General features: G+C 40.8%; 1 protein-coding gene across 1 annotated transcript; it reads right to left on the reverse strand.

Annotated features, from left to right (window-relative positions):
* Positions 1–5,993: 5,993 nt before the first annotated feature.
* LOC308287224 (uncharacterized protein) lies at positions 5,994–23,306 on the reverse strand (the record flags this gene model as incomplete). Its single annotated transcript, XM_080728339.1, is given in 9 exon segments — positions 5,994–6,189; positions 7,888–7,936; positions 7,939–7,998; positions 11,627–11,706; positions 12,828–12,961; positions 14,060–14,063; positions 14,065–14,121; positions 15,496–15,581; positions 23,259–23,306. Coding segments are annotated over 9 exon segments (714 nt in total).
* Between the last annotated feature and the right edge of the window lie 3,206 nt (positions 23,307–26,512).

Consider the following 26,512-nt stretch of genomic DNA (forward strand, 5'->3'; position numbering starts at 1 on the left):
AGAGGGAGTGGGTGTGGGGGAGAAAATTTCTCTTAAGATTCTCGCTTATTTCCCCTCTATTTATTAGGGTAATGAATTTCCGAGTGCAGTGCCAGTTCCACTGAGCCTGCTCCTCGGCCTAATTCTCTGTAACATTTCCTCATTGCCGCTGGGGAACATTATATGAAGGCAGGGGCTTTACAATGCCATCAATATGCCCAAGACGACAATCGGACGTCTCATAGATATTAATGGAAGTGCAAATTAAATCAAAGTTGGAGTGCAGCTATCGGGGGTTATGATCAATGCCTTTTGCACAGTCAGATTTAATATGGGGGTTTGTAATTTGAGTATCCAAACAAAATGTGCATCTTAATGGAAAAGATGAAAGTAATCCCACATGGGGAGGAAATAATACATTAGCTGCATTGTAATTAGAGAACTCAGAGTGCAGTGTTTCCCCGGTTCAGTATTAACCCATTTAGGCCTAGAATTATTGAATGATTTAACCGGTGAAAAATAGCAGATATACAAGCTCACAGCGCGGCACCGAGTGCCGCGCTGCGAGCTTGTAGATCTGCTATTTTTGAAAAAAATTTTTGCAAATCTTTGAATATATGTATTTTCAAAGCGAACGGTTGTAACTCAAATTTCGCTTCTGGGTGGTCCCTCAAACGAAATATTTTGAGATGCGGGTCCGTGGCCAAATAAATATAATTTTGGGGGTCCTTCACATGAAAAGGTTTGAGAACCACTGACACAGTAGTCTCTCAAGAACAGACTAACTGAGCTCCAGTTAAGTGAAAAGGACCTTTTCTTTGACGATGGCTAGCCAGATTGCTCACATAGCAACATAGGGTTTTTCCAAAAATCTTAGAAGGATTCAAAAGACACTTATAGAATCGGGTCAAAATTCGAATTTTCACGATTTTTCAAAAAATAGCAGATCTACAAGCTCGCAGCGCGGCACTCGGTGCCGCGCTGTGAGCTTGTATATCTGCTATTTTTCAATAGTTAAAGCATAAAATAATGAAACACAAATTGTGTACCCGTTCTGAATGGGTTAATGTTGAATAAAAGCCTTATAAATTGGCTGTGTGGAAGAGGACATTTGAATTGCTTTGGAGACACCTCTTGAGATGTCAGAGGAGACATCTATGAAAAACATAATTATACTTTATGTTGGTTAAGTTAACAATACATGTATTTAGTACTGTACCAAAATGAATTATATGAAGATAAACTACAAACAAACCTATAACACAATTGGCGTTGATAAGGTTGTTGGAACACATGTATCATTGCAATCACAATCAACGTTGAAAAATTAAGACAAGATCGATTTTATGGTTATGAAATTATTATTGAAAATAAAATAATTTAAAGCCAAGTACAGTAAGTGGAAAATGTTGCTCGTTTAATAATACATGACTGTATGTGCCTATGGTTTGGCACAAGGCTTGCATTCAAATGCCATACAATATCATAACACGGTTTGACAAAATCCTCACAGTTTTATTTGTTGGTGATACAGCTTTCTGAAAGCACACAGCAGCTGTAAAGTCAGCAGGTAGCATGTGTAGAGCAAATAGCAAAACTGGTATTCAATGAATAACACATGAGATGACAAACAATGGTAGATAATGATACATGCTCTATATACAGTAGGCTACCTTACCTTCTGCAATTCAACTGATCACTACACTACACAAACATGACAAATCACTGATTCAGTGTGACCACTATGACCAAAATTAAGCTTAATGTCAATTATTTAGGGGGGATAAGTAGAATAAAACCAATTCAAATATTGAAATAATGGATCACTTTCTTTTCATGTTCATTCAAAAATATGAAATTACCAGTATTTCCATGTATGAGTCAAGGTCCCAAAAAGGTCAGTCTGTAGTGTAATAATAGAATGTACTACTGAACATGTTTCCATTACTTGCTCATTTTTATTAAGTTTTAAGATCTTAATCAGACTGAAACTAACTGAGTTTTGGATACAATGGCCGGCTGATAATGATAACCAAATATGGGCTTTCAACATATATTTAAGTAGATTATAGCTACACTGTTGTGTGAACAATTAATGGGTCTGAGAGTTGTGTTGGGCATGTTTCTCATTAGTTCTTCACCAGTTTAGCATTGAAAATCATGCCAAAGAGAAAATCCTGTCAAAATTGTTTGTAAATTGGCATGCCAAAAATTAGGATGCCAGTGTTAAAAGTGGTTAAATGTTGACGTTTCCATTTTGCTGTTGCATAGTCCCAACTCTGGTGAGTAGTATCAGAGGGCTCAACTCAAATCATAGGGGCTAACATTTCATCTTCAAACGTCTCACTCAGTGGCTATGTAACAGGACGCCATAACCATAATCCATCAGTAAAAGTGTATTGATATTGTCAAATGTTAATATGTCATCCATAAACCCCAGGGTCCTCTGTCATCTATTCTAGCTATAGCCTGCGTAGCACCACATCTTGTGTCGTCCGGGTGTTGCTGCATTGACCCAGGTCTCATTGACCATAAGCAGCCATTTTTCTCTTATGCCCTGTTCTTGTCTCGGGGAGGGCGGTGGGGCATTTTTTTCTTCTGGAAAACTGTTTTGCACAATAGTGGCATGTACACAGCGCCCTCACTCTTGAGTGTAATTGCAGCTAAAGGAGGTCATAAATAATAGATTCAAGATCACTTACACCTCATGAAGCAAGCCATAGGGTCTGACGAGAGACCACGTTTTTCCAGCTCAAAATACGGCTTCAGCTTTTCTGGCTGCAGTTTTTAGGGAAACCAAGAAGGCTTTGAAACCGTTTAGAGCACTACAATGCATTTTGACAACAAAACAGCAGTTTAGCCATTGCCATTGACACGATTAGTGATCTAAATCACGTTGGTTTGCAATAGAAGCACACTGGTTTACAAACTTTCCCATGTGTTAAGTTTGTGTCACAGATTTTTTTACCGTGACCACTTTGCAAAGACTATTGGGCATCCCAGCACTTTAGTAATGAAGTGTTGAGTATGAAAACCAAATACACGAAGTAAGATTTTGCTTGAGATGATGTTTCACTCTTTGACAGTCTGGTGTACTTTAATGTTTAAATCATCTTATGGTTAAACTTTGCCTTAATTAAACATAATAAAGATGGGTAAAAGCAGAGTTTGTTAATAGAAGTCCTGGCTGTGTTTGTCTTCAGTCAAGATTCTGCCTGTAGATACAAATGGTCATTGCGCTCCAAAATATCAACCAATATCAGTGTAGATTTGCATTACAATGACTGAACTCTCAGGTATTCCAATCATCCCTTGGCAAGCAATGGTAACAGATGGACATAATTATATTTTTCATACTCTGGAAATATAACCACCCACTATCAAACCACATTTTAATTTAATGTACATTTGTATTTATTCATTATTTCTTTATGAATTCATTCTGATCATCTTCCATGTCCAGATGTTTGCATACTAGAATTGGAGAGGTGTCCTTTTTAATCATAATCTCCCCACATATACATAAAGCAGAGCCCATTGTTATTGCCCCCAGATAATGGCAAATAATGTGTTTGATAACCTCTTGTTATAACTTTGTGTCCTTAGCATTAGCTGCCTGTTTTTAGACTGCCCCTCGGTGGTCAAACAGGGGAACACTTTCAAAATGGCCCAATGATTAAATTCAGTGTAAACTTGCTGTACAAATGCTGGAATAGTGTGATATTGCACTGGGGGGAGAAAAAACAAATCTAAGAATATGAATCCCAATAATATCTTCTACACCAAAAGTGCATCTGCTGTCTTTCAACAGCTGCAGATAAATAGCACTGAGTAGAGGAGATGATCAGATCTCTCACCATATCTTAATGGGATCCTCTCACTCCCCATCCCCATTAATGACCAATCCCCAATTATGTAAATGAGAGTGCGGTCACTAACAGTGAGAAGTTGAGGTTTCTCACATATAAACACCCAGCACTGTCTCATTGTGCAGAAAGTGCTAATTGGCCGCTCCTCTGGTATAATTGCAGTGGCTGAGGTCATGTCCTCGCCTAACCTCTACTTTAAGTATTGTTTTTCAGCACACAAACAGTACAGCGGGCAATTAATATGGCGCTTGTGTGAGCACCACTTGGGGAAACCAATTGGAATGGTCGTGGCGAGAAAGTGCTGGACAGAGCAGGTTAATATGGTGCTGAACCACGAGACCTATAGAGCAGCACACAGGAGTACATGGCAAGTAAATGTGCAGAAAGTGTATCATATTTCTCATCGGCATCCTGCTTTAGTGTGAATATACACTTTGGTTCTGTCTCTGGGTTAACGCTGAAGATTTTACTCTGCAAGTGTCGCTGCCTGATGAATAAAGCTTGATTTATGCTTGGGAGGCACGTGTTGATGCTCAACAAAAATAGTGTATATTCTAAAATACTCTTCTTTATCTTTTTCTTTATGTTTACTTTTTGGTTTCTGTTTGGTCGCGTGATGTCGCTCGACCCTTTGTTGCCAAAGCATAAATCAGGCTTTAATCTGTGTTAGGTCCTTGGTGTGCTTTTGACTTGACAGAATTTCTGTGTCAACGTACATCGTTAAAGAGCCATGCGTTTCACCATTCATCACAAGCACAATAATACAGCTCAGCTCTGCTAACCAGTTTATTTCAGTTATTTAACCAAATCCATGCACCGAATGTAAAGGCCCTCATAATGTGTATCAAAATATGGAAGACAAATTCCTCTTCAAGTACGCTCTGCACTGGTGGTTTCAGTGCTGGTTTAGGATAATCAGTAATATCTGTTCAGCAGAATCATTTTCTATTAAAACATACTATGCAAAGTGTGCAAATAAATAAAAACATACAACAGATGTCAGGGCACCATCTTTACAGAACAAACTGGATGCCTTCAAACTAAGGCTTTCGTTTGGATAATCAAAGTCTTTAATGAAATTAACATCGTGTAATAGCAAGATTGGCAGAGTTCACAGTTTCATAAAACAGTGGCATGATGCAAACCAAATAAACACGGTTCCCAGGGGGAATTGCTGCCAATCTAGATGCACCAGACATTAATGGAGAAAGCCAGTGCATTTCTTTAACAGAATGATAATGATGGTGAACTTGATTTATAATGAGCTTTTGTAAACAGGGTCAGGGGCGTCACAAGGGGGGGGAAGTGGGACTGAGTTACTAGGGCCCAAGGTGGAGGAGCCTTAATTATTTTATACTTTAGCTATTGAAAAATAGCAGATATACAAGCTCACAGCACGGCACCGAGTGCCGCACTGCGAGCTTGTAGATTTGCTAGATCTGCAATTCTTTGAATGTATGTATTTTTTAAGCAAATATTTGTAACTCAAATTTTGCTTCTACGGGGTCCCTGGAACTAACAATTTTGAGATGGGGGTCCGTGTCCAAATACATATCATTTCATGAAAAAGTTTGAGCACCACTGACATAGAAACATAGGTTTTTAAAAAAAACCTTAGACTGATTTGAAATATTCAAAGACTTGCACACATATTAACGATTTTTTTCAAAAATAGCAGTGAGCTGTGAGCTGTCTGCTATTTTTCAATAGTTAAAGCACAACATAATGTATAATAATGCGTTCCCAGTCCTTGTACCCAGGGCCCAGAATTTGGTGCAACGCCCCTGAACAGGGTTATAAAGTGCTTTACAATAGCAAAATCAAATACAGCCATATGGAGAAAACAAAAAACAACAACAGTAAAGTCAAAATACAACATTTAATAATCAATTAACATATATTTAACAAAATTAAGCCAAAATTAATGGGGGGAATTTTAAGGGAAACAAGACACAAGCTGATGAAGTGAAAAGACCTTCGTATAAAACTAGTTTTTCAGAAGGTTCCAGAAGTAACTTGCTGTCCTAGTGTGACTGTATTGTGCAATACCCTTAGCCGAGACCTGTTCTGAATGGACAGAATGTGGGTGCTGCCAATCCCCAAGAGACTAATACCAGAGTCCCTCTTCTCCTTCCACCCTCCTCTCTACCACAGACTTTGCCCACCCTCTATGACTAAGTTATGCCCTGTCATGTAGTCAGAGGCATCAGATGCCAAGTAGACCACTGCAGCTTGCAAGTCTGTCACTTGAGCCAGTCTACCAGCAGGGATATCTGACAGCCAGCACTGCACCAGAGGACTCAGACTCTCCGAGTGGATGAGAGGGGTGTCAACAATCCCCCTGAAAAGCTAGACAGGAAGCGAGAGCGAGAGAAGGAGAGACGGAGATGGAGAGGAGAGGAAAAAAAAACAACAGGACAAAATCAGAAGGCATCACACTTCAAAGACAGGAGTGGCAGTGTTGTTTTAAAGCCACCACGCTGGTGACAAAAATATACCCAATTATGTCTTGAAGAAAAAGGCATCTGTATGGCAGTAGTGATGTATGTGTGGTAGTGGTGATGTATGTGTGGCAGTAGTGATGATATTTACAGTGGGATTGGCACCTCCAATGACTGGCATGTGTCAACGGGTATAAGTATAAATCTAGTGTAATTTGCTTAGAGCTGGTGGTTAAGCACTTATTATAGGCATTTCCCTGGCAATCCTACACTGATATCAGACATAAATGTGCTTGAGCTTCTTCTGATGCTGAGAAACTCTGCTTGAGCAGTGCCTACAGGTACACTGCATTTGATAACTGTCTCCCCCAAGCTCTGGCGACGTCTAATATAGCTCAATGTCAACATGAGTCAATCATAACCAATGCTGTTCTCTCCACTTAATAAATGTATCACAGGCCCACCGTTTGAATAAACATGTCAACATACCTGTGTCTAATTCAGAGACGACTTATGACTTCCCGCACAATTGATGTGACAGTGACTAAAAGCCGTGAGGCCTGAATCATCTTCCGAACGATGTAGTCCTGTGCCTTGATATGGAATTCCAACATTTGGCTAAATTAGCACTTCCAAGGAGCATGTGACACCTTGGTTAACATATTCCACCTCAATTATATTTCTCTTCAGCTGCCCTGTTATCTGGAACCTTTCCTGGCAATCAGGGGTGCTGTTTTCCCTCAGCCAATTTTCTAGATAATGCAGCTTATCACCGCTGCGGCTAAAGTTGCCAATGGAATCAGGCTGCAGTCAACCTCGCGAGCACTAATTGTGTCCCTTTTTTATGCATATTTACCGACTGTCACTTCAAAGAAATCAGCAGCCCATTGAGACACCCAGTTAGCGGCAAGGGGGGGGGGGGGGGGGGTTGCTTCTTTGCAAATTAAAATTAGCAAACAAGCTGGCGATAAATAAGGCGGAGCGTGGCGCGTGAACGGGCGCTTTGTTCTGGGGCTGTGACTGGGCCCGGCTCAGCCCGCCGCCACCGGATGGATTTGCTCAGGGACGGCTGGGGCTAAGGGATGCTCCACTTAACACAGACACACACAGCCCTGCCTCTGTTCTTCCCTTTTCTTTCCCGCTGCTCAGCTTCACAGACAAATAGATACAAACAAGGCGCTATTGTTGTGGCGACACTCGGAGTGAGGATGCTAATTTGATTTGCTAATTGAATAGAACAATTAGTACAAGTGTTTGGTTGATTCATCCCTCAAGACGTCATCTAATTAAGCACTGATGCATTGTTTGAGTACTTAAATTAGTGCATCATTCTCAAATGGGGCTCTTCATATGAAAGCAAATACACTAATCACTACTTTGTTGGCAGCTCAATCCGTTACAAGACTCTAACATGGACCAGCACATTTTACAACACAACTCTCGAACATGGACTGGTACATTTTACAACACAACACTCGAACATGGACTGGTACATTTTACAACACAACGCTCGAACATGGACTGGTACATTTCGGGACAAGCATGAGAAGTAGGCGCTTATATCAATACCGAAAGAAAAGAAAACACTCAAAGGTGACATGCAGGTGATGTGCACTCCTCTGTCAATCCATTCAGCTGTCAGGGTTGTGTATGTTTGACAACTCTAGCCTTGGACGTATTGTATGAAATCTGCTTCTGGGGTTGGGGCACTGCAAAGACAGGCACAGAGTGGGAGAAACACTCATTAGGCACACTATTTCACAAAGGTAACATTGTCTAAAAATGTGCTGATGGTTTTATTTAGAAATCACAAATTGTAATTATATTTTGTTTTATTCAAATATAAAAAATAAAAACAAAACTAAAATAATGTCCTTTCTTGGAGAAAGCGCAGCAGCCCATATTTTAATTCAAGGCTCTTATGGCTTCTAGCGGATACTGCATAAAAGTATCTCCATTAGCTGCTGGGGACTCATGCGGATGGAGCCTTGTAAAATTAATTGCTTGTAATGTCCAGTTATGCACCGTCCTCAGCAACAAAGGCAAGCGCCATTTGTTTGCCTTGACCATCACAGATGCTGCACGCTGCATGGGATGCTGGGACAGGGGCTCATTTTCTGCCGGTTGATTAATCATCACAATGAAGGCTCCAAGTTACATACAACTTTAGTAGTTAACCCCATCACCCGGCGATCTGACTGCCAAATGACTTTAGAGAGAGGCTGGGATGATGAATACCAGCCAGCTGCAGAGAGGCAGGGATGGATCCTGGGGAGGCAGGCTGGAGCATCCTGCAGATTGCTCACGTGAACGGAGGAAAACAGCCAATGTACAGCATGGTGAAGAATTAAAGGTGGTGTAAGTGATGTTTTTTTGTTTGAAACAAAAGTTTTTGTGTTTGTGGGTCGGGGGGAGGGGAGGGGAAGATGGGTCAAAATGTTAAAGCTCTATATTCTGATAGTAATCATTGCTATAATATAGAGCAGTGTTTCTCAAACTTTGATTTCCAGTTCTCCCCTTAACTCTGACAGTGGTACAAATGGAACAAAATGAACCTGTTAGGGTTAATTTTGTTCCATTTGTACACTGTCAGAGTTACATACTTGTATGGGTCAATTTAGACCCCTCTAAAGGAACCCACAGAGTGCCTGGAATCCACTTTGAGAAACACTGATATAGGGTGTTTGTTCAGTAACAGGGTTCTCCCCGTCCCTGCGCCCCTTAATAAACAGAAAATGCTTTTTCAGGTGGGTTTCCAGTTTCAGCCAATCAGGAGAGAGTACCCATTTATCATCTTAAATGTTATAGTCAGTTGTCAGTTTCACTTGTTTATCCTATAAGTTATCTCTCCTGATTGGATAGCATTGGTATCCCGAACCTGCATTTTCTGTTTATTAATTACAAAAAAAAAAGGAAATAGTGTGTCAAGCATGTATTTTCGCTATTTGTCATATGATGAATTATATAGGGCTTAAGTGGTCAATAGACCACTAGCCTGGGCCTGCTACGTTGTGAGCGTAATGCGGAGTAGTGCGGTTGCGTTGAAAGTGCATGTGTGTAGCGGGGGTTAGTAGAAGGTGACTAGAAGGTGATGGCAGAGTGTAAGGTATGTCTGCGCTGGGTTGGGTTTGGACCGGGTTGAATAAGGGTAGGCCAGGGCCTCGGAGGAGCAAGCGAGGAGGAGCAGAGCCCAGGGCTTACACACAGATTGAAGGTGAAATCCGACTTATCAGGACAGGAAACACAGCTCAAGAAGCCTAACAGCACTAATCCTTGCTCGAGACCTGATGATATGGCTCCAAAATACCATTCAGAAAATGCCTTCATCCTTCAAATAAACCTGCATTGATGTTTTCCACCCATGTCTTTAAGAGCAGTAATCCCCAGAGAAGGAAAGGGAGAGCTTCCACCAAAGCCCTCTTTAACATTCACCCTGCTACTTATTGCACATTTTAAGTGAGAGAGAAAAACATGCTCTTTATCAGGCACACCCATACATTTTGAATTCTTCTGGGTAGATAAAGAGTTCAAATGATACACACACTGACTTGAGAAGGGAGACATCGAGCGGTCTGTTGTAATACCTATTAACATGCGGCTGAGATGGCATAACTTTGACCATGAGAGTCACAAATCCTTTTAACCGTGGAAAGGTCATCTTGTAAACACGTTCAAAACAGAATTAAAGAACATATCAACTTTCATGTGAAAAATAAATACAGTCATCTCCACACAAGTCACTGAATTGCTGACCATCCTTCAGAAGATGCGAGAGATGAGAGAGTGGCTGTGGGACACTCATTCTATTTAGCAGATGGATATGAAGCTGTCATTGGGCATTTTAATTGGGCATTTGTGGACCCTTTTTGGGCCTCCACTTGGCCAGAACGGGTCCCATCTGATTACACATTATGACAATATTATAACAGATGTCCAGACCAATAAAGTAAATTCCTGAAGGACTGCGTGTAATGTCAGTAATTGATCACTGTTTTATGCTGGCCTCTATTTACCAGCATGCCCCTGTTTTACAGATTGCTCTTGCAGTTGGGACCAGTGTCCATATGGCACAGCGCTTTACTGGCGATTTGGCTATACTGCTGATGAAGTGTTGCGGTACCTCTGGAGGAGAAGGAACCTGTTGGAAGTAGAATATTATACACCCAGCCCCTGTGAATTGCACAGTTTTTATTAGGTTCTCAGTAAACTCTGAAAGCATCTTCCGCTGTTCAAACAAGACTGCTGGCACAAGCTTGGGTTTTTTTGCCGATGCACAGGAACCCTCCCTTCCCCTGTTGGACCTCAGGTTGCCTTCCACATCCTCCAAACATCTCCACGGAGAGGGGATGTTTATTATGATGCAAAACCGCCCAGGCAAGACGCAATCACAACACATTGTTACTTCCTGTTAAACAGTACGTGGGGGTGGAGGAGGGATCTATAGACTCCAAAAGCTCCATAAATCCTATTCGGAACTTTATTTAGTTTTGTTTTTTTCCCCCTCAGTGTTGTTTTTGAAGGCACATTTTGATTTAGTTTTAGTCATAGTCTTTTGAATAAAATGTCATTTCGTTTTAGTAATAATTTAGTCACCTGAACATTTTTAGTTTTAGTCTAATTTTAGTCGACTAAATGTCATATTTTAGGCGACTAAATCTACAGTTGATTTAGTCAACTGAAATGTATTTTGGCAGGCCTTGATGGCATCGTAATGACTGATTTTACACTTCAGTCATTACGGTTGCGTGCTGAAAATAGCCGATCTACAAGCTCACAACGTGTCGTGCTGCGACGCGTTGTGAGCTTGTAGATCTGCTATTTTCAGCACGCAACACCTGAGAGCAACCAAACATAAAATGACTCTCTTCTCCACTATCGTTTTAGTCTAGTTTTTATTTTGTTGACGAAATTATCAATATATTTAGTCTTAGTTTTAGTCATCATCATTTATTTTGTTTTTATTTAGTTTCCGTCAGTGAAAAAAAGGCAGTCAGTCGACAAACATTTTTTGTCATAGTTTTAGTCGACGAAATCAACACTGTTCCCCCTTTAGTTTACTTGTAGAGATGCTGACATGGGGCAAGACCCAGTTAAGTCTGACAACTTTGAAACTTACTGTATCTACAATATAGGACAATACTCTGTTGAAACAAAATAGTTCTCTTGTGGCGTGTACTGTTATAGCACATACTACAGCAGAGTGGTGGAGAAGAGATGTATTCACTCATCTTGTCCTCCTCCTCCCTGCCTGACTGTCCATGCCAAATGGAGAGATTAGAGCCAGGTAGACACAGAGTGGCTCCAGAGAGAAGGTAGAGGATTGGAATCATCACTCACCTATTAGACTGGCGATGGAAGCCGTGTTGATAATCTTGCCGTTTCCTTGCTTCAGCATCACCTGATCTGCTGCCCCGAGGCTAGGATTCAGGGGGGGAACAGACACATTAGACAGCTTATTATGACACTGACTGATGACATGCAAACAGATGGATAGAAAACACATGCATTCGGAGCGCCCTGGTGGTTCCGTCACTTGACCACATGCAGTAACCGCAATGTCTTGGCAGACTTGATACCAGTTTGGGACCCGAGATATATGTAATCCATTCTTTCCAACGGCACTTTACTGTCACTCTTCAATTGTCCGGATTAAATAAAGCAGGGGTCTTCAACAGGGGGTCCGGGACCCCTAGGGGGTCCTCAGAGTTACATCAGGGGGTCCTCCAAATCTTTGTCTGATAGAAACTTTTTTTCTCTTTTTTTTATATTAACCACTTGAACCCTAACGTCCATATTCGGAGAACTTTAGCCAAAAATAGACGAGCTCACAACGCTTCGCAGCACGTGGCGTTGTGTGCTTGTAGATTGGCTATTTTCGGTAAAGCGGCTTGATGTAGAGGGGAAAAAGAACAGACTAAGTACGGAGTGAAAGGTCAAGTTTATTAAGTATTGATGGTTCAAGTGGTAAAATATCTGAAAACACAAATTTACATGAATCCAAAATACACTGATGCGATGATTATTGTGCTGTCAAACAATGAAACTATATGGAATCTATGAAAAGGTTGTGGGGGTCCCTGCTTCATCTCTCTCTCTCAACTAAGGGGTCCTTGGCCTGAAAATGTTGAAGACCCCTGAAATAAAGCATTAAATATAGTTATTGAATACCACAACATTCAACATTATAGGATCCTGGGCTTGATTGCACCACAAATAAAAATTTCCATGACAATTGCATTGAGTTGACAGATGTTCATTTTGGAAATGATTGTTTATAAAGCTCATATGGCTCTGCGCCTGCGGTGAACATTACTCAAGCGAGTTTGTCCAGGAAAAGTTTTAAATTAACTCCAGTGGTGTGGACTTGATAAACACCAGAGTGTTTATATAAGTTAATAATTTCACAGTTCACACTGAGATAATCCTATTTACTACTGTATATTTGGTAGCACCATCCGTAATTAGGATATATCCTCCTAACAACTGCTTTGAACTTGAAGACCCTGAAAACAGTTCTTCTCGCTAGATGATTAGTTACACAGTGGAACTGTGGAAGAAAAACGTCCCCCTCAGGTTGACATTGAAGACTTTGTCCCTCTCCTCGAGACTGGTGTCCTCACTGGCTGAGTTCATGTTGATTCCAGCATTTTTACAGGCTACATGGATCGCTCCCTATTCAAGGCTAATACTACTACTGTATCATCTGAATGTGTGTTTCAGTTTTGAAATGCTAATACCCATGTGTCAAAAACAAAACCAAACCTTTGTTGTTATATCTGCTATGCTCCACAAAAGGCTTTGCTGCAGCCACAGACAGGTTCCTTAAAACAGAATCTAAAAGTGAGTTGTTTTCTTGTGTTTATCATTATTTCATGAATCAAACACTTAAGGCAGTGGTGGTGACCATTTAGTAGTAGATAAGGTAGAAAATCTCGAGCTCCTCTGAAATTCACCTATTTTCTCCTTTAGTAGACTGCCATCTGCTGGCAAATATAATTATCACACCAAGATTGTCTTTCTATACAAGAATCAACCTTCACAAAAGAAAATGAAGGTAATGTACTAGATTTTAATGAAAAATGATATCCTATGGCATCAATAAATGTCATTGCAAATCTTCTATAAATGCTAGATTTATATTCATTATTAGTGATCCCTGACCTTTAAAAAAAAACTTTTCCACTGAAATGCCAACACCACACCACTCCACACCGCCCACTTGTGCCAGGTTTTCCACTACAAGGACCTGGGTAGAGTGGTGTGAAAGTTGTACTAAACGTGGTACTAAAAAGTATCCAATCCAGCGTAGGTCTGAGCTAGGCCAAACAGGGCCAAACACTTTATAATGACTGATCACTCCTTGACTTTTCATTTATACCACCAGGATATAGTTGTAATACATGATAATATATTCTATTGTGTTATAACCACTATTATAATCTATTATTGTCTATTATAGTTATCATAGTAATACATTAATACTTTATAGTGTATTATAATCACAGTTATAATCCATTATAGTGTATTATAATTAGGATAGTTGTAATACAAATTTGTATTGCATTATAATCACAGTTAAAAGGGTCAAATTGTTTCTTACCGATAGGGGTACTTTTGTGTAATGGAAAATGTAGATATTTTTTATGTGGTGCGGTGTGGTGCGGCATAGTGTTGTGTAGTGTGGCGCTAAAGCTGCAGTCAAAAAGGGGCTAAAGTGAGCTCATCCACAACGGCCTGGGCCTCCTGTTGATTAAGGTCCACCACAGCTACCTTTGCCCATGCAGGCCTCGCCCAGGGCATGAGCAAATGCTCGCCCTATGCCCTGCCAGTGCCTACAGTTGTACAGGGCCTCATCTTCACATCACGTAATACCTCATCTGTTACTTAGCTCTGATTCATTCTTGCAATGTGATGTGACAAAGATATTATTGGCATATAATACTTATTATATTACAAAAGTAGGCCTTCTCGTTATGCATAATGGCCCATTTCACAATCATATCGTGATTGTAATTACCAATGCATTAACGTGTTCATTACGTAGGAGATGAGGATCACATTAACTTGACTCTACTCTCATGACAATGCAGATTATCAACAATAATTGAACTCAAATGTAACACTGGCAACAAGGAACCCGTCTCACAACTTATGACCCTCACAGGTGAGGCACTCAACGGCAATCAGACTCTGACACTTAAGAGTCTGACTGTCTGACCTTTCAAAAAATACACAATAATTACCAAAAAATAAGATAGTCCTCACTCCTCACTGAAAACCTTTAAAATAAAACTGAATGCAATGTTGTATGTAATGGTGCCACTGATAAGATAAAATAAGATTATTGATGCCATGAGGGAAATTCAGATGCCAAAGGTGGCAGACAGTTAAGATACAGATTACAGGTCAAGAAAAGTAGATACAACAGGATAAAAAGACACTTTACCAGTAAGACTCCCTAATCGGGAGATAAGCGACTGTTGGTCGCTTATCTCCACAATCTGTCGGTAGATAATGCCGGTCTTATATAAGGGTCATTTGTGTACGGTGTGATGTCATACTGATGTCAGCAGTGTGATGTCATACTGATGTCAGCAGCTATGTCTCTATATATGGAGTTATATGTTGTTCGTGTCCAAATATGGGGCTTGTGAGGTCAGACTTAGTGAGATTCGTCGGTTATCTCCATATATGGAGGGATGTAGGGTAAAAAAAACATGGTTGCTATGGTAAACAGTTGGTTGCTAAGGTAAAAAAACATGGTTGCTATGGTAAACAGTTGGTTGCTAGGGTAAAAAAATGGTTGCTATGGTAAACAGTTGGTTGCTAGGGTAAAAAAAACAAGGTTGCTATGGTAAACAGTTGGTTGCTAGGGTAAACAGTTGGTTGCTAGGGTAAAACCATGGTTGCTAAGGTGGTTGCTAACGTACACTAACAGACCAGCAACAACAGACTGTTGCCACAGCAACGTACACAAAGGTTTGTGTACACATGTGGTGTGATGTCATACTGATGCGGAGATATGAGCAGGGCAAAGGTGTGACGTGTGACGTGTGACCGACCGACCGACCGACGGACGGCCGGTGGAGGTTTTGATACTAAACTGCGACCTACGGTCGCAATCACATCAAAATTGGCAAAATATACTGTATGAAAAAGGAAATAAACAATATACAACACCATATACACCCTCGACAGTCCTTCACCACGTCGTGGTGCTCCCTCGTGCTGTCACCTGTGATGCAGCCGAAAACGACTGCATGTCATCAGAGTACTTGTGCAGGCGACAGGTCTGAAACGGAAGTCACAGATGTTGACGGTGAACAGGAAGGTTGATGGCACAGTGCCCTTTGGAGCACCCGTGTTTCTCCATAAACACAACAGACCGACAACCCGGCCGTCTCACATACTATAGTATACAGTCTACCTGTAAGCAGGGACGTGCTGGGCCCTGATTCAGCCCGGGAAAAAGAGTTGGAGAGGCCCTCCATAGCGCTCTCTATAGCGCTGCTGCTACTCAGATCATGACAAGTGACAAGCCAGTGGGCCAATTACTGTCGCCTGGGCAGTAGTGTAAAGTAACTAAGTACATTTACTTAAGTACTGTACTTAAGTACACATTTGAGTTATTTGTACTTGAGGTATTCCAATTTCCAATACTTTTACTTTTACTCCACTACATTTATTTCAAAACTTTAGTTACCAGTTACTTTGTAGATTGTTAGTGTTAATACAAAACATACATTAACCACTTCAGCCGTACTGTATATACATTTTGGCCATTTGAAAATAGCCGATCTACAAGCTCACAATGCGTCGCGATGCGACGCATTGTGAGCTTGTAGATCTGCTATTTTCAAAAGATTTGTATACAATAATGATAACTTGAAATGGGACATTCTGCACAATGAGTACTTTTACTTTTGGTACTTTTAGTACATTTTGATACCAATACTTTTGTACTTTTACTCAAGTAAATGTTGAATACCGGACTTCTACTTGTAACGGAGTACATCTACATTGCAGTATTGATACTTTTACTTAAGTAAATAATTTAAGTACTTTTTACACCACTGCGCCTGGGGCATTTGCTGGTCCTGCTGGTAGCCGATTCGGCCGTTTAGAGTCCGCCCCCAGAACTGTTGTTCGGCAGCTCCTGGTTGTAAAACATGTAAAATGCCAAAATGTCCAGTGATGCACTGCTTTGGAAGTCAGAAAATGTTTTAGCATCCATATCGTTTTCCTACAAAAACAAACAAACAAACAAACTATAATAGATTATTAGAACATATTATTTTAACATATTAAAAAAAATCTCTCTAATGCTATTTATAACTATAGTTATAGCATGATTCTGACAACAAACTATATATTCCTCAAACAGTTGGCTTTACAGAACATAATTAGTACGCAACTTTTGCAGTTTAGTTCCATGCTTAATTAGCAGCATGCTAATATAAATTATACATACATTAATGGGTATATTTTTCTATTTGCCCAGTAAGGCAGTAATACTGAATAGTGAAACTCTATATTCACACGTATTTTATGGCTCTGCTCGTGTATGTAGTGTTGTAGCGCTTGAGTTTGCTCATTTGCAGTGATCTTTAATGTTTTTTTTTATGGCCTGCAGTCTTTGAGTTAACTTAGTTGCAGTTACTGTATTTGTTATTGCCATGTGTATGGCTGTAACTAAGGCCTACTGCCACTGAGTGCATCTTGTTGCAGTAATCTTATTTCCATCTGAGCTATTCCATGGCTTTCTCTATGGCCATGTTTTAATCATGCCTAAGATTGCATAGCCTGAGGAGGATTGTTTTTGTTGTTGTTGTTGATGTCTTTTCCTATTGTTTTTATATTAAATGCAAGTTTTAAATGCTCTGTACTGTTCTCCAACCCGAGAATGAAAATAAAGGATTTTAGATTTTTGACTTAAACTGAACACTTACCGGGGAAGGTCATCAAAACATTATATCTTCTCCCACCCTCTATTTGGGAGTGGTTTAGTCACGCCTTGACAGGCTAAATAAAATACTTCAAGCATAACGTTTTATAAATATTTAAGCAATAAGAATCATCCTTCCATAAATGTATAGACTCAGGGTGAGGGTGGTACCTACAAGGGGCTTAACATGCTGCAAATGCTTGACATTCTTGCAAAAGATGTAGGGTAATGAATGAAGTCGTTGGCTGCCATGTTATTTTTGTCCAAAGCGGCCAATAAATAAAACACAAATATCTGTAGCTATCTGTCCGTGGTTCTGTGGAGGACACATCGAATCTTTGCGTGTGTCTGTCTCCAATTTATGTCCATGATGTACATTATCAACACGACGTCAGTAGTTTCTGACAACATTAGGATACCCTGTATATCCATATTTGTCTGATCGTCCGGTAGTGGGCACGACACTGGGTACTCTTACAACGGGTATAACAGTTCTCTAACACCAAGTATAGCTGTTAATGCATAAACTGTTGGGGCGTTTATTCCCAACTTGCATCTTTCCAACTTGTATTGTTCCTGACAGTGGCGAGTGGCCGTTTATAAATAACCCACTGATTATAATATCTGACTAACATTATTAGTAGGCCTACATCGGATACCACATTGGGTAATCTAACAACAGGCATCCTGACTTGTGTTCTAGAAATTCAAAGAAAAACCTGATAAAGATGTCTAGAGAAAAAGATCTAGCTAAGAAAGAGGGTTCATTATTGGGTCATGGAAGGCAAGAGCTTCATTCACCAGATTGCTCAACTGGCTATGATTTAACAGGAACAGTGAATAAAATAACGTGCTATATGGCAAAGACATCAGCAAATAGGGTCGGACATTGTGGTTGAAAGCGCATATTCATGAGTGATGCCGTGCGTTTGACTGTGATTATGTAAGGAAAAACAGAAGTGCAACTCTTCCTCGGTTGACTGCGACTGTCAATGCAGGACGCGATCAGACTGAGTCAGCAAGAACTGTCCGTCGATATCCGTGCGTATTGCGTAAACACCTCATTACAAAGTTCAGTGTTAGAAAAGAACATAGAAATACAACAATAGACATACAAAAAATGATATAGTCAGTGAGAGTCATCCTTCACCATATTCTCCACAAGTGAATGTGTGGCGCGTCCACAAAGAAAACAGCAAAGGCCTTACAGTGAGGGGGTCCAGTAGCTCTGTTATGCTGTATGTGGACTGGAATCCTGCTTTATTTTCCCTTGCTGCTTTCTTTAGCTTTTTCCTGCTTGGCCACTGCTTGCAGCTATATTTGATTGTTGCACATTTGTCTGTGTTTGTTAGTGTGTAAAAGGCACACATACTAATGTCGACATTGTAGAAGCTAACAACACTGCCGTGGAGTTCTATATCTGTGTTTATCAATCTATGTATGTATCTATCTACTATATTATAATATATGCTATATACTACCAGTAAGACGGCCTAAGGGCAAGCTAAGGATTATTATCATTAATTAAGCTATTTATTTATTTATGTATTTATTGGTGGTACATTTATTATGGAGAGAAGTGACTGTTATGCCTCTGCTCTTTCTGTGTGTGTAATGGCCAAATATTTTTTTTAGAAAAAAAGTTTTTTGAGAAAAAAAAGTTTTTTGAGAAAAAAAAAGTTTTTTGAGAAAAAAAAAGTTTTTTGAGAAAAAAAAAGTTTTTTGAGAAAAAAAAGTTTTTTGAGAAAAAAAAGTTTTTTGAGAAAAAAAAGTTTTTTGAGAAAAAAAAGTTTTTTGAGAAAAAAAAGTTTTTTGAGAAAAAAAAGTTTTTTGAGAAAAAAAAGTTTTTTGAGAAAAAAAGTTTTTGGAGAAAAAAAAAGTTTTTGGAGAAAAAAAAATTGAAATGTTTTGAGAAAAAAAAATTGAGAAAAAAAAAGTTTTTTGAGAAAAAAAGTTTTTTGAGAAAAAAAAATTGAAATGTTTTGAGAAAAAAAATTGAGAAAAAAAAATTTTTTGAGAAAAAAAAATGAAAAAAAAAAAGTTTTGAAAAAAATAAAATATGTATATAGAGGGTATGCGCATGCATAAAGTGAATGGCATATCGAGTGGCAAAGTGAGTGGCAAAATGAGTTTAACGTAATTTAACATTGTTTAATGCAATCAGATAGGACTTTTCTGTTCGTATGTATGGGCGTCAAGGCCAGAACGTAGTTTTTTGCCACTCAGTAGGCGTTCCTGCATAACTTCCTGGTATGATGATGATGTCACGCGCATACCCTCTATTATTGCGACCGTCAGGGAGCAGTTTACTATGAAAACCTCCACCGGCCGTCCGTCCGTCCGTCCGTCCGTCCGTCCGTCCGTCACACGTCACACCTTTGTTTGTGTACGGTGTGATGTCATATATCTTCAGTATGACATCACACCACATGTGTACACAAACCTTTGTGTACGTTGCTGTGGCAACAGTCTGTTGTTGCTGGTCTGTTAGTGTACGTTAGCAACCACCTTAGCAACCATGGTTTTACCCTAGCAACCAACTGTTTACCCTAGCAACCAACTGTTTACCATAGCAACCATGTTTTTTTACCCTAGCAACCAACTGGGCATAAAAGGGATTCTGTTAGGGATCTCCATATATGGGCATAAAAGGGATTCTGTTAGGGATCTCCATATATGGGCATAAAAGGGATTCTGTTAGGGATCTCCATATATGGGCATAAAAGGGATTCTGTTAGCTGTTAGTGATCTCCATATATGGGCATAAAAGGGATGCTGTTAGGGATCTCCATATATGGGCATAAAAGGGATTCTGTTAGGGATCTCCATATATGGGCATGAAAGGGATTATGTTAGGGATCTCCATATATGGGCATAAAAGGGATTGTATCCCAGATGATGCCCTGTACTTGGGATTTGTTGATGTAAATGTTCACATAGAGTGTAATAATTGGTAAAACAAACTTTTGGCCTATTTGTGGAGATAAGCGACCAACGGTCGCTTATCTCCCGATTAGGGAGTCTTACTGGTGTATAATGTATACGGATGTTACTGCGATTGAGGTGAAAGAGAAAAGTAGAAAGTTGTGAGCTAACTATTAGCTATTGTGTGTGTGTGTGTGTGTGTGTGTGTGTGTGTGTGTGTGTGTGTGTGTGTGTGTGTGTGTGTGTGTGTGTGTGTGTGTGTGTGTGTGTGTGTGTGTGTTCTGGCTACGAGAGAGTGTTTTCTACTGGTGATTCAGTCAGAGTGTATCAAAGGGTGCGTTCGGAAATGCGCACCGGGTGTGGTAGAGTGCTCGTTTTATGGTTAGATGTCACAGTTATTGTCCACGACATTGCAAGCGGCGCGAAGGCCAGCGGACCTTGGTCCTGCTCTTCGCCCCCGAGCGCCGCAGTGGTGAATGCAATCGTTATATTTATGCCCAGGCCGTAAGGCCTGGGCAAGCCCACGATAAACGCCCGCGCAGTCCGGTGCGCATTTCCGAACGCACCCTTTGATACACTCGGACTGAAACACCAGAGGAAAACACCATCCCTTCTGGCTACGCCCCCCTCGGTTGAAATTGGATCCGCCGGTCCCATAGCTGGGAATACGAGCCAATCACCGGTCACCATGGCAACGGGGGGCCAATGATAGAGTTATGGGCGGTATTATTCCCTACGTTCTCCTCCCTACTCCCTACGTTCTCCTCCCTACGGTTGAGTTGAGGGATGCGGCTTTTGCTCAATTGTATATACTAGAAGCTCGGCGCCCTGGCCAACTCGGGAACAATGTAAATAGGGGATGAATGCCCCGCCCTTTAATGCAAACCCCATTATACCTGTTGTCATAGGATCTGTTTTGACCATCTGTTTGCGTGTGTCCATTTATGCCCATGGCTTGTGAGATGCGTCGGTTATCTCCATATATAGAGATTCAACACGTGCAAAGTACAGGAGTGATGTCAGAATGAGTCAGCAGAAGTGATGTCAGAATGCCCATATGCCCATATATGGAGATCTCTGTATCTGTGTCCCCTTTATGCCCATATACGGAGATTGCGTCCATTTTATGTCACAATGAGTCAGCGCTTGCGCCGATACATCCATTTATGCCCATATATGGAGATGTGCGGCCGAGCGTCTAGTCGGCGCCCCAGCCAACTCGGGAACAATGTAAATAGGCCCATATATGGAGATCTCTGTAGGACCCGTTATGCCCATATATGGAGATGCGCGGCCAAGCGTCTAGTCGGCGCCCTAGCCAACTCGGGAACAATGTAAATATGCCCATATATGGAGATCTCTGTAGGACCCGTTTTGACCATCTGTTTGCCTGTTTGTCTTTGAGTCAGCAGAAGTGATGTCAGAATGCCCATATGCCCATATATGGAGATCTCTGTATCTGTGTCCCCTTTATGCCCATATACGGAGATTGCGTCCATTGTATGTCACAATGAGTCAGCGCTTGCGCCGATACGTCCATTTATGCCCATATATGGAGATGGGCGGCCGAGCGTCTAGTCGGCGCCCTGGCCAACTCGGGAACAATGTAAATATGCCCGTGTTGTCATAGGAGTGTGGGGTCATGTGGTGTACGTGATGTCAGAGCCTTTTATGAAGTGATGTCACAATGACATGATTTCCTCCGGAACAGCCTGATGTCAACAATCAACCCCGCATAAGGAGATTCCGAACGTTTCGCGCCGGTTCGGGAAAACCGCGCGTCGGGTCGGGTCGAGACCCGGCACTGCACTCCGTGCCGCGGCGGGGAACGCGCGTGCCGAATCTGAAGCCGCTGGGACGAACGGTTCTCGAGATACGCGGATTACAGACACACAGACAGACAGACACGCAGAGACTTCTCGCATTTATAGATAGATAAGATACTAGAATGAATGTGGCCCTCTGGAGTGAAGGTGGAAATATAGTGGCCCTCACCATCATCAAAGTTGCCCACCCCTGCTGTGAGGGAAAGAGGCTGACTGTAAATCAATAAAGTTATTCTAAGTGATGATCACCTCTTCTTATGATGAAACATTTCTACCCTGACATGAGTAGTCTCTTCCAGGAGGATAATGCCCCCACCATGAGGCGTCACTCAATGATGGTCGGATGATTATGAAATGTGAATCATATTCTATGGCCTGCCTTCACAGTCACCAGATCTCAATCCAGTTGAACACCTACTGTAGCTGTGTGACGTGTTAGACAGCATGCTCCTCCACCATCATAAACAAAACACAGATTTCTTTTTTGGGTTTGGTTCTTTCCTTTAATTTGTCACCTGTCGGTCTATATACTGTAAACTGTATGTTAATGAAAGAATCAATATACATGTATGATAAGAACTACACATTTTAATAATTTTTTTCGGTATTGAGTTCAACAGCTACATGTTCGGTACTCTAGATTAATTTGATTCAGTGGTAATTTCAGACTTACAGCCTCACAAAATACAGACATATTTATCTGGTATACAGTAGGAATATTATCAATATAGCCGCCATTATATCTTTTGCATTAGAATAACAAGTCTAGACTATATGCTTTGCAAATAAATTCTCTTTGAAGAGGGGACATTATACAATTGATGTCAGCCTTTCAATTGCTTAATGTTTTCTTTTTTATACCTGGCATAGACGAATAGAAAACTAAAACATTTTGGTTTGCACATGTGTGTTCTCAAAAACGGTTATCAATAGTTGTTCATTTCATTTTACTGTGTACTTCCACAAAATGAATGTCCCTGGTCATGTTTTTATTTCTAAGGTCCAATCAATAACTGCTCATTATCAACAAAGGAATCTTCATATAATTGGTCCTCACTAAAGTTCACAATAAAATAGCACCATTTTCCAACTCTGTCTGTGTCTCATAGGAGCGTCCGCGTGTTTCCCAATGACCCTAAGCACAACGGCAGGGGCACGGGGGGCTGCAAGGGAAAGGAGCGCTTGTTTTCGGTGATAACGATGGAGGCGTGCCGTCTCAGGCGACGATGAGCCACGCGAGACACTGCCGAGCGAGCGGTAGCGAGCGAGTCACCGTGTCGAGCGTTGCGACGGTCCCATGAGCCGACTCTGAGTAGGCCATTACCGAGTTATGTGCCATTATTGACAGAATAGTAAATCTTCGTCCCCCAACTTCGGCACCTCCACGCGGTCCAAGTGAACACAGCGAAGCGCTCCCTACCTCCTTGCCCACCACTGGCCCCCACCGTTGCGCTCAGGATCCCTGGGAAACGCCAGGTCGCCTCATAGGAGGGCTCTGGGGAGTTCAGAAAACTGTAACTATAACATTGTAACTTTTCAGGAATAGAAAGCCTACAGTTTCTATTAGCTTGGATTCCCCATCGATGATGTCACCGGTAGACGGATTTCTGAACTGCCCACAGCCCTCCTATGAGACACAGAGTAGAAAAAAACGTCCAATTGTATCATGAACATTAGTGAGGACCAATTATATGAAGATGGGTTGAAAAGTATTGAAGTCGTCCTTTAATGTACAGTGATATGCCAGTGATTGTTAAACCGTTAAGACCAGTGCTTTTCTCATGTGTGGAACCATCAGATTATGAATGGGTTTATGACTGACTGTGTGCCAAAACCACATAGCTTATGAAACACTGCAGTAAGTTGTTAAGGCACTTGTTGAAAGTTGTTAAGGCACTTGTTGAACATAAAATGCCATTTCTATCTATTCCATACAGTATGGTGTGGCAAACTAGGATGTAACTACTAAAAGTCTGAGATCATACAAGAATAAGAGATGATCAAATACAGTATATAGTATGATTACAGGGCTGCAATAAATAAGAAAATTCATCAGCAGAAAATCACAACCGTTTGATGTATAAATATACAAAATGAGCCATCATTGAATAAAAAAAAAAAGTTAATATTCTGTAACTTGATACCATATTGCTAACAATTAGATTTGTTAAATCCCAACATTTGGTACACAATTGTCTAATTCAGGGGTCTTCAACGTTTTCAGGCCAAGGACCCCTTAGTTGAGAGAGCGATGAAGCAGGGACCCCCACAATCTTTTCAGCGATTCCATATAGTTTCATTGTTTGACAGCACTATCATCAGTATATTTTGGATTCATGCCAATTTCAGATATTTAACCACTTGAACCGTCAACAGTTAATAAACTTGCCATTTCGTTCTGTACTTAGAATATGGACTCTAGGCCAAGTGGTTAATATAAAAAAGAACAAAACACAAAGATTTGGAGGACCCCCTGTAGTAACTTTGAGGACCCCCTAGGGATCCCGGACCCCCTGTTGAAGACCCCTGGTCTAATTAGCGAAAGGATATGATGAGATATCCCAAAAATATTGATAAAAACTCTCTGAATGACTAATAGACCCTTTTCACATCACACATTGTGGCCTGCGCATTGCATTCGTAAATACACTGTGAGAGCGCCAGAGCACACCCACTGGGTCATTGTTGTTTTTGACAGCAAATTTTGATAGTCTTTTGAATAAAATGTCATTTAGTTTTAGTCATAATTTAGTCACCTGAAAAGTTTTAGTTTTAGTCTAATTTTAGTCGACTAAATCTACTGTTGATTTAGCCAACTAAAATGTATTTTGGCAGGCCTTGATGGCAAGCAAGTCAAAATCTGTGTTCACAAAAGCCTGATTAGACGATAAAATGTCCTTTTTTTTGTGAAATATCCCTTTAAGTTAACTATAGTATCTACTCTGACTGTCCATAAATTAGCTGATTTCAGAAGTGCTCAGAAGTGGTAGCAGATACTCAGAGCGTATTTATGAACGCACCCCAGAACAGGTAAAGGTAGACCTAATATCACTAATTGTGGCTGTGTCTCATTTAAGTGTTACTGTGTGCACCATTAAGAATCAAGAGAATCATCAGGGAGTTATTTGTCACTTAGGCTACGCATACAAGCACAAGTAGTGAAAATGTTCTGGGACATGCTCCTCAGAGACTTTGCTAACACAAAAACAACAATACAGTAGTAACACAACAAGATAATAATAATACCGGATTTAATGTAAAGTCTTAAAATGGGGGGGGGGGGGGGGGGGGGGGGCATGGACACCTCCTATGCAGTTAATTTGATACTGGCTCCCAGAAACATCTAAATAAAACACAACCACAATTAACCTTATTACCCTCAGCTGTATAACGTCAATATATCTAGAGTGAAAAGAGTCCATTAGTGCTCATATCATTCCAAACACCAGAGAATCCTTTGTGTTTTTCCTTGCTAGAGAAAAGCCACATGTGGGGACACTGGGGTTGTTGAACAATTATGAGTCAACTTTTGGCCATTATTCCCACTTTAAGGGGTTTACCAGTCAAATGACGAATTCACATATGTTATTTTGTTGACCTACTGCATTTCGTCCTTAAAATCCAAAAAGGGAAAGTAGAAGATACTTTGTGATGTCATTAAAATGCAGACTCTTTTACTTTATGAAGCCATCACTGCTGGAGCTTAGCCGTTCGAGACTCTGCATTTGACCCATCCTATAACTACTAGAAGTGAGCAGCTGGTGGGTGTTGCGCTCCGAGAGCAAGTGCCTTGATCAGGGACACTTTGTTGAGGCCTGGAATCGAACCTGGGACTTTTGCCCCCTGGTCTGTCTCTGTCTTCTGTCTGTCTGTTTCTCTGTCTGTCTACTCTGTTTGAGTGTCCAGAGCTAATCTTGCAAACCTCCGGAGCGATCTGCACCAGACTGTATGCACACTGCCCGTAGGCCATAGAAGTACCTCCGATTTATTCATCATGAATATGGTTTATACTTGAAATATTTAACTTGAATTAGATCATGGTAGTCAATGAGGCTCGGATAGGGGCTGAACCTTGTCATCGACGTCATAGATAACTGACGTCACAGGCTGGTCACGTGAAGTCCGAGATCTACTTTGGAGCCATGCCGTTCCCATGTGGATTCACAGATCCACATGATGCATTTAAAAAATAAAAACATATGCTTTTACAGGGTGAACCATGTTGTCATTTTTTGCACATTTTGGCATCACAGTTCACGTGAATTTCTTTTTTAGATCGTCAATAATTCTAAATGAACTATCGTAGTAGGTTATAGTAACATATCTGAAAACCAAAAAGTCTGTGGTATCTCCCTTTAAGAAATGTTGAAGGAAAAGCTAAAGCGACTCGGCAGCTTTTCTACATCGTAGTAGCTTCGAGGATACTCCTAAATACAAACTGAAGAGGATTTGTGTCATGGCAGTGGCCTCAGTGAAGGGAATGCTACAGATAGGACTGTCATTTTGGTTTGTTGGCGTCAGGCGGTG

Source organism: Nannobrachium achirus (genome assembly GCF_963921795.1).
Source record: "Nannobrachium achirus genome assembly, chromosome: 6".
NCBI classification, from domain to species: Eukaryota; Metazoa; Chordata; class Actinopteri; order Myctophiformes; family Myctophidae; genus Nannobrachium; species Nannobrachium achirus.